Genomic DNA, 8,549 nt, shown 5'->3' with positions numbered 1-8,549 from the left:
TGATGTATTTTAAATTGAGAAAAAAGAGTATGCCCTGACATTATAAAATATTTTTAAACTGTTAATCAATCACAGACATGTATTTCGTCAAATTACATTTTTAATTTTAATATACTGGATTAATCGAGCACCATATAATTCCAACTTATGTATTCATTTTTTTTTAGCAAGTTTAATGATCTATGTATGACAATATAATTTTGACAACAGGAAAAAAAAATAAATAAAGATTTTTTGCATGTCCAATAATAGGAATCCCATTAATTTTCAAACTCGTTCTTCCTATATACAAGGTGGTGACTTATTCTTTTGTTAATAATCTCAGCCATGCCCCTGCTTTCTTTACGACATTTCATTCCTACTACTACCCTTACGTCGTCGTTTCACTCTCATCTTTTCCTAAATCGCTGTTTTCTCCTCCGTTTCTCTTCCAATAAGATTTCACTACCCATGGCTGAAACAAGTAACGACACTGCAAATTCATCATCACCACCAGAATCACAGCCACGAAGTGGAGACATGGATGCAAATGTAAGCCCTATTTTTACCAGTAATTTTAGATTTAAATGATGATTTTCTGAATTTATAAATTTAGGGATTAAATTGTGTGATCTTTACAATTTTGAGAACTAAAATGCTGATTCACTATGTGGTTACTTAGCTATCACATTTTAGATTTTATGTTTGATTGGATTTGACTATATGGTTGCTTGATGGTATGTTTGAAATTTTACTCAACTGCATCGGTTTCTAAATGTTTTGAAATAACCAAAGAAGCTCTACCGAAAACCGAGCTATGAGCTTTAGATGGATTAACAGAATTGAGAATCCAAGATTGAACCAAGTTTCTGTATATCTAAGTTGAGTTGCATACATAGCTACACATTTATTGTAGGAGCCTCAGCCTTTGTTAATCATATAACTAACTCCGTGTGACAGTGACTAACTTAAAATTATGATTAATACCTACTAAGTTACTAACTGAAATTTGCCTAACTATCAATATATGTATCGGAAAAACAATTTAGAAATAGTTAAGTTTGTATATTGTTAACTTTTTGCATATAAGATATAATGCAAGTCTTCATTTTCCCTAATTTGGTTATGACCTGCAGGATAAAAAGAAACCAAAGAGTTCACTCCTTGAGTTCATATCTAGTTGTAATCATTTACCTTCTCCAACAACCAGTACTGATTATGAACAAAGTAAATTCAAGAGGAGAAATCGCGTCGACTTAGAAATGGGACAACGCAATAGGAATAACTATAGTGAATCTAGTTTTCGTTCCAGTTTTGAGGATAATAGTAATATATCACCAACAAAAACATTGTCAGTGACGAAAAAGTTCAAAAGCCACCATAATGATTCACCTCATCGAAGTCATTTTTTGAAGACGGGTGATACTGCATCAGCCGATAGGCGATATAATAAAAGGCAAAGAAAATTTAACTATGACATCTGCTCTCGCGGTAAGAGAAAATCTACATTGACAGGAGCTACACCGCTAGAAGAGAACAAGGAAAACTGCATTGAATTTGAGATGCAGGAGGAAGGAACAAATGAAGGGATACTGAGGCCAGGGATGGTTCTCCTCAAACATCACTTAACACATCATGAACAGGTTCTTGACTTTTCTCTGATCTTTCATAAATTCTCTATGCTTGATGTATTGGAATACTTATTTATTTCATAAATGCTTCATGGATTTATTTCTTTTACCATAATTTCTTGAATAACCTTAGGTAGAAATAGTGAAAAGTTGTCGTGATCTCGGTCTCGGTCCTGGAGGATTCTATCAACCAGGCTATGCAGATGGAGCCAAACTTAGATTGATGATGATGTGTCTTGGTATGGACTGGGATCCTCAAACAAGAAATTATGGATATAAAAGGGTAATTGATGGTAGCAAGCCACCAAGTATTCCTCCTCACTTTAGTAAGTTGGTTACAAGAGCTATACAAGAAGCACGTCAGCTATGTAATCGGGAATGCGGTATAACCTATGTGGAGGATATACTACCTTCAATGACTCCTGATATATGCATTGTCAATTTTTATTCAACTACTGGAAGGCTTGGTCTTCATCAGGTTAGCTACATTACTATAAAGGCTGCTGAATTACATTTTTGGTTCAAGAATCACAATTGTGCGATTTCATCCCCCACTTATTTTTTGAGCGATTTTGGCCCTTTCATTTTCCCTTTTTGTGATTTGGTTGTCTCCCTTCCATGTTTTTCTAGAATTTACACTGAAGGGACATCATTTATTGATGAGGCACCAAGCTACCATAGCCTGCGTGACTTTTCTTCTAAAATACTGCCAAAAATCAATTGTACATGTAGCCTGTGTTGCGTTTATAAGTGGGGGCAATCCTCACCTTACAAGTCGGTTTTGTAGAGATTAGTTAGGCCTAACCCAAATTCTGAGATGGTATCAGAGCCTATCCTAGATCCATTGTTGGACTTCCCGCATCGTCCACACTTCGGGCTCATTGAAGCCCACGCGTGAGGGGGTGTGTTGGACTTTCCGCCTTAATTGCGGTCCGCCTGTAGTCGCCTTCATTGTAGCCCCTAACTCCTTTATTGTGTTAGCTTTGAAGGGGTGGATTTAGTCCCACATTTCTTAGAGATATAGCATGTGTTATGTTTATGAGTGGGGACAATCCTCACCCTACAAGTCGGTTTTGTAGGGATGAGTTAGGCCCAATCCAAATTCTGAGACGATTCTTCCAAGTTCTTATAATTTTGTTTGCTCTCCGTTCCCGAACTGAATTGGGGCATTGGCGCTTTTGTCGAGCTCAAGGAAAATTCCTGAGGTCGGCGTCTTATGATTGCTACATCCGCTGCCCAGTAACCATTTTCCACTCTTCCATTTTGGCATTTTCGAATTCTTTGAGTAGTGATTGGAGCTTAATTGCTCTGACTTTCTCATCTCCTTGGAATTCACTCTGCAATATCTCCCACGCCTCTTCGGCAGTGTTGGCACCCATGATTCAGGGAAAGATGGTTTTAGTGACTGTTCTTTGAAAGATTGAAAGAGCATTTGTGTCGGCTTGCCGAGAGTGCTCTAATTTCTCCAGGCCGTCCTCATGGAGATCGTCTTCTTCCATGGGCTCTTCCACTCCATTCTCCATAATCTTCCATTGTTTAAGAGATCAAAAGATGGTCTCCATCTTTACGTACCAGAAATCATAGTCTTCGCCGCTAGATTATGGAATGAGATAGTTGATATTTGTTGAGGTTGAGTTCGAGCTGGCCATTGAATTTAGGTGGATTGGTAGAACCTGGAGGCTTTGATATCAAATGTTGGAAATATTTTATTAGATTTTTAAGAGAATAATGATTTTTATTGAATTCATCACTCACAGCTTAGCATTACAAAGCCTTTATGTAGGCTTGAAAAAATTGACAGAGAAAACAAGAAATTGGTAATCAAGATGAGGACTCTTCAGTTCTCTCAATCTTAATAATACAAATAAAGACAATCGTTATTATGTGATGGTTACAATTCTCTCATAATGCTTACTAAAGATAGAGGTGGTTACAACACATTAATTTTAACAAGATTCAACCATAACCTTTCTTCTCTTGACGTTTTTGCACTTCACCCAATCCAAAAGAAAAAACAAAAGTTCCTCCTTCACATCTTTCTACACTTCGTTCTTCCCTTTACACATAATATGTTTATAATTATTATTCATGTAATTTATCAAAAAAATGATCTAATAGAAACCATCCCGCTGTACATTATCCTGCTATTCAATTATTGTGGTCGGCGGCTCCGCACCGTTATCTGGGATTGACTGACTACTTTAGTGCCGTGTCACTAATTGTTGTCATCTAAACGGGAAATTGGTGGGAAATTGGATGGAACTACCAAATCACAAATGGGAAAATTTAAGTGGCCAAAATTTCTCCCAAAAAAAGTTGGGGGTCAAAATCGCACAATTGCGATTCTTGAAGGGTCAAAAGTTCCATTAAACATATTATAAAGAATGTTTGGCACATGCATGTTCTTCAGTGTTTTGTTTAAAAAAACCCTAAGTTCTATATTTTTCTGCAATTTTCGCTCCATCAACTAGCAAAAACTGTAATATTGGCGGCTAATATCCCAATAGCAAAACTAGAATAGTGTTGCTGTTTTCAAAGCGGATTCATCGAAATCGCTATGCCGCTAATTGACAACGCTATCTAAGATATTCGAAAATGAATTATTACAAAAAATATTATGGAGAAAATATAGAGGAAAGAACCTTTTTTATGTATTTAGGTTAGGACCAAGTATTTCATGACAATAAGCTTATTCTAAGTTGTCAAATATATTCTTAGAGTGGCATAATGTTATCTTATTAGTAGCTTATCAATTTGTGTAACACTATACATTCATATTGTCTCGTAATTCAAAAGCAAAATAAAAAGTGTTTGCTCAAATGTTTAACTCATTAACTTTGTTGCTAGCCATTTACATTTTTTTGTTTCCATTTTAAAACTACTTGATGCAGGATCGTGATGAAAGCGTAGAAAGTCTTCAAAAAGGGTTGCCAGTTGTATCCTTCTCTATTGGTGATTCAGCAGAATTTCTTTATGGAGATCAAAGGGATGCTGAGAAGGCGGAGAATGTACTTCTAGAATCAGGAGATGTTCTTATATTTGGGGGTGATTCTCGACATGTCTACCATGGTGTCTCATCTATCATACCAAATTCAACACCAGAGGAATTGGTTCAAGATACCGGCCTTTGTCCTGGTCGCCTCAATCTTACATTTAGACAGTATTGACAGCTCCTTTTATGTAGGTCAGTAATGTTATCAATGTTCATGTAGTCATTTATCTTTTCGTTACAACAGAAAAGAAACGAAACCCTTCATATCGTCTGATTTTCTCGCACTCGCGCTCGCGCTCAATACGGGTCTCATCTACTATTTCATTTTAAAATATTGTTGTCCTCTAGTGAGTTGAGTAATTAGTTTGTTGTTTACTTAAATTCTCATGAGTTAATAACTGGCCACCCCCTTGTACAATCTACATTGAAAATTAGTTGATTGAATTTAGTTTCTAGTATAAGGTTGTTGAGCTATATTTAATTTTGAATGACAAATTTGTTTAGTTGCATATATCTGTCCTTTGTGTCCATAATAACTGTCCCCTATCAATTTAGTAAATTAAATTTTAGTTGGTTGATGTTTGTTTCATTAAATAATAAGTTTTCAATGCATTACTTTCTAGGTAGCCCCACCTTACAAGTCGGTTTTATAGGGATTAGATAGACCCGACCTACACATTCTAAGATGGTATCAGAACCTATCCTAGATCACTTGTTGGGCTTCCTGCATCGTCCAAGCTTCGGCCTCATTGAGGCCTGAGCCTGAGGGGATGTGTTGGAGTTTCTGCCTTCATTGTGATCCGTCTCTAGTTGCCTAAATTGCGGCATTTGGCTGGCTTTAATTGCAGTCCCCAACACCTTTATTGTTTTAGGTTTGAAGGGGTGGTTTAGTCTCACATTGTTTAGTGATATGGCATGTGTTGTGTTTATAAGTGGGAGCAATCCTCACCTTACTAGCCTGTTTTGTGTAGGAATGAGTTAGGCACAATCCACACGTTCCAAGAATTTGGAATGAGCAAGAACAATAAATGTAGGGAGAGGAAAGCAATAAGAGAATTGTTAAAAGTAGGAAGTGAAGTAGCATGGAATAATATATCATATATCTTTATTACAAATGCAACTTTCAAACTGGGAAAAAATCCATTGTGCAATACAACTATAGACGAAAATCTGATACAAGGTGAGGAAAATTGCAGAGGGGGAGCCCTCGTTGCCCTTCCTTTATTTTCGTTAGTTAACTCTGCAGCTAGTGCCGGTAATACTACATTAGGAAGAAGTGCCATGCTATCTGCTTCTTCCTCTCATCCAAACTATATTTAGAATCTGATGCTGCAATACAAGAAAAACGCAAACAGATTAGTGTGTTTTAAATGAGAATATGATATGAAATCAACATTTTATTCTCATTCCTTTGTAAATATACTTTCTTGTTCCCCTTTATTTTGTTTCATTTTATTTACCATTTTAGGCATATTTAATAAGTCATTGGTTGCATATGTTTTTAGGTTCAGAATCCAAGACATCCTACTCAACTTTTTCAGATAGTTGAGATTCCAAATCTACGAGAAGAGTGTTATAAAACTTACGTTGTACAGTTGGTAGAGGTGCTTATCCTGTAGGGAATTCTAACACCACATTTTCCTGGGAGAGTGGCAACATTGTTGGCGTTCAAACCAGGAATGGAATCAGCAGCACCTTTCAAGCAGTTGCAAGCGGCCTCTTAGGGCCGGGGTAGTTTGGGCCGCTGCGTTAAGTCTTTTCACTCCACCACAGCATTATGGTGATGGACCAGGACCGCCCTTAAGATAAGAAATGCATGGGACAAGGGAGCCAGTTACTGCTCCGCATGAGACTGCAGCCTCTGCCATTGGTGCAGTAATAACCACCATGCAGATCAATGCAACCATACCAGAAATTCTCATGCTTTGCCATTGCTTCTCTAGAGAATGGTTTGAAATAGAAATATTGCAATTTGCTTTTGCTTTGCTTGGTGAGTATGAGTGATTCAAGGTGTGGGTTTATATAGAACTTAAGAGAGGTGATTTTCCGTATGCGTTTGGTTTCAAATCAAATCTTTTGAAATTGGTTTAATTAAATCAAATATATTTTAAATAATATTAAATGAAAGTCTATTTTCTCACTCCGGCAGCTAATGCCTACCACCCTCTTGCCATTATTATAAGTTTGAGTTATCGAATAATTGATGTATTCGGTCTATATATAACATCAAATACATCAATTATTCAATTTAGTGAATTTTTTCCTTATAATACTAATGAGAGAGTCAACATTTTGATTACGAAGTTATCATTATATCTCTCATTTGAAACATTATTTGAGTGAATAGATAAATTGGTCTTCAAAACGGTTAGTATTGGGCAATATTGAGAGAGTTGACTGAAAATCCGCTTCAGCATACAATTTTCACAATATTTTGCAATTTAGGAGACCTTCTGTATCAGATCGGCTCTCGACCTGAATAGATGAATTGGAGAGGATGTCAAGGAGATTCACTTGCCCAAGGAACCACTCGACAATGTTGAACAATGAAAAAGTTATGCACTTCTAAACTCGAACCGTGAAATATCGACTTTCGGGTCAAACTGTTTTGAATCAATTGAAACGTTGCAATCTGAGGCATGTTGGAACACACGAGAGCTTGTCATGATAAGGACTTGATGAATCACTGGCTAAGTAGCCTAGAGAAATGCGTCGAGCGCATTTCAACCCCGAAATCCTGAGTTCACGCTTCACTGTTGGAAGAAACAGCAGAATCAAACTTTACCGTTACAAACACTTTGGCCACTGAAAGTCCTGATGTTTCTTGCATTGATCAAAAGAATAAGGATAAGGGATCCTCCTTGCATTGATTGACGAAGCCACTGAGCACCAAAGTACCTTGATCCCATCTCAATGTATGAATGCATATGATAATGAAACCCAAACCAATTAATGTTAAAAGAAGATGGCAAATTTTGGGGTGCAACACAACCCAACACCATACTCGAAAGAAGAAATTGATGACATTTGATCATGTTGGGCCAGTGTATTCTTATCTCGTTATGAATATAAGTTTTGTCATTTTTTATGTGCAAATATGTAAATGTCAAATGTGTGTATTCTGTCTTGATGATGATAACATGTAAATTTGTATATTTTGTTTAAAATGATATGATATATTCCAATTCTATTACATATTTTGTAGTTTCTGTGTAAAAAAATGATACATGCAGGTTATAGATTTATAATGATATGATACAAACCAGTGAAAATGATCAGGCAAATAAATACATGCAAGTGAAATTGGTACAAATATAGCGAAAAAAATGAGATTAAACCCATCGGTTATTACATAAAATTGAGGTAAAATAATAAATTATTACCTCGGATTTTAAATAAAAACGAAAGGTTTATGACGCGTGCAATAAAATTTAGAAAATAAAAATATGCAATTCCTTGGGATCGAACCCAAGACTTTTTAACACTTTAACCTCGGTGTTTAAAACACTGAGGTGTTAAGTGACAACTTTTCATGACGCCCTTCGTTACCTCGCCTGAGTAACCAAGATTAAACGCATTTTGTTGAAAGAGTATACTGGAGTTAATGTTACTTTGGTTTTGAGTTTGCAAAAGTTCATTCAATACCTGTAGTAGCAAGGAGTAAATTAATGAAAGTTCTAAGTTAAAGAAAATGTATCAAGATTCGATTTCATCGACCTAACTTTGTATGTCTCCTTATAAATATATGCATATGAACTCGTTAACGATCAATATAATTACGTATCGACGTCTATACCGTCCATGTCCGCAACGATATAGTTAGATTTACCGTATTGTTTAACCGACAATTTCTCCACCGTTTAAACAATACAAATAACGTTATAAAACCGATACTAAGTAAACATCAAACGCTAAATCCATGTCTGCAACTTATAGTTTGATAGATG

At 36.1% G+C, this 8,549-nt stretch overlaps 1 protein-coding gene across 1 annotated transcript; it reads left to right on the top strand.

Moving 5' to 3' along the window:
- The first annotated feature begins 289 nt into the window (after positions 1 to 289).
- LOC131601445 (uncharacterized) lies at positions 290 to 7,647 on the top strand. Its single transcript, XM_058873255.1, has 5 exons — positions 290 to 531; positions 1,116 to 1,622; positions 1,744 to 2,088; positions 4,502 to 4,794; positions 6,108 to 7,647. Exons 1-4 carry the CDS (start codon positions 328 to 330, stop codon positions 4,775 to 4,777), a joined length of 1,332 nt encoding a protein of 443 aa, XP_058729238.1. The 5' UTR covers positions 290 to 327; the 3' UTR covers positions 4,778 to 4,794; positions 6,108 to 7,647.
- Positions 7,648 to 8,549: the final 902 nt, after the last annotated feature.

This window comes from Vicia villosa, linkage group LG5, assembly GCF_029867415.1.
Source record: "Vicia villosa cultivar HV-30 ecotype Madison, WI linkage group LG5, Vvil1.0, whole genome shotgun sequence".
Taxonomy (NCBI): Eukaryota; Viridiplantae; Streptophyta; class Magnoliopsida; order Fabales; family Fabaceae; genus Vicia; species Vicia villosa.
Note: the sequence above shows the minus strand (reverse complement) of the source record. Positions and strands in the feature narration are given on the sequence as shown.

What these genes read in the sequence shown, in the direction of transcription:
- LOC131601445 (XM_058873255.1), top strand. Translation starts at nt 328, where the DNA reads ATGCCCCTGCTTTCTTTACGACATTTCATTCCTACTACTACCCTTACG. An exon ending in GTGGAGACATGGATGCAAAT is followed by an intron (nt 532 to 1,115) that starts GTAAGCCCTATT and finishes TATGACCTGCAG; the next exon opens with GATAAAAAGAAACCAAAGAG. An exon ending in ACTTAACACATCATGAACAG is followed by an intron (nt 1,623 to 1,743) that starts GTTCTTGACTTT and finishes GAATAACCTTAG; the next exon opens with GTAGAAATAGTGAAAAGTTG.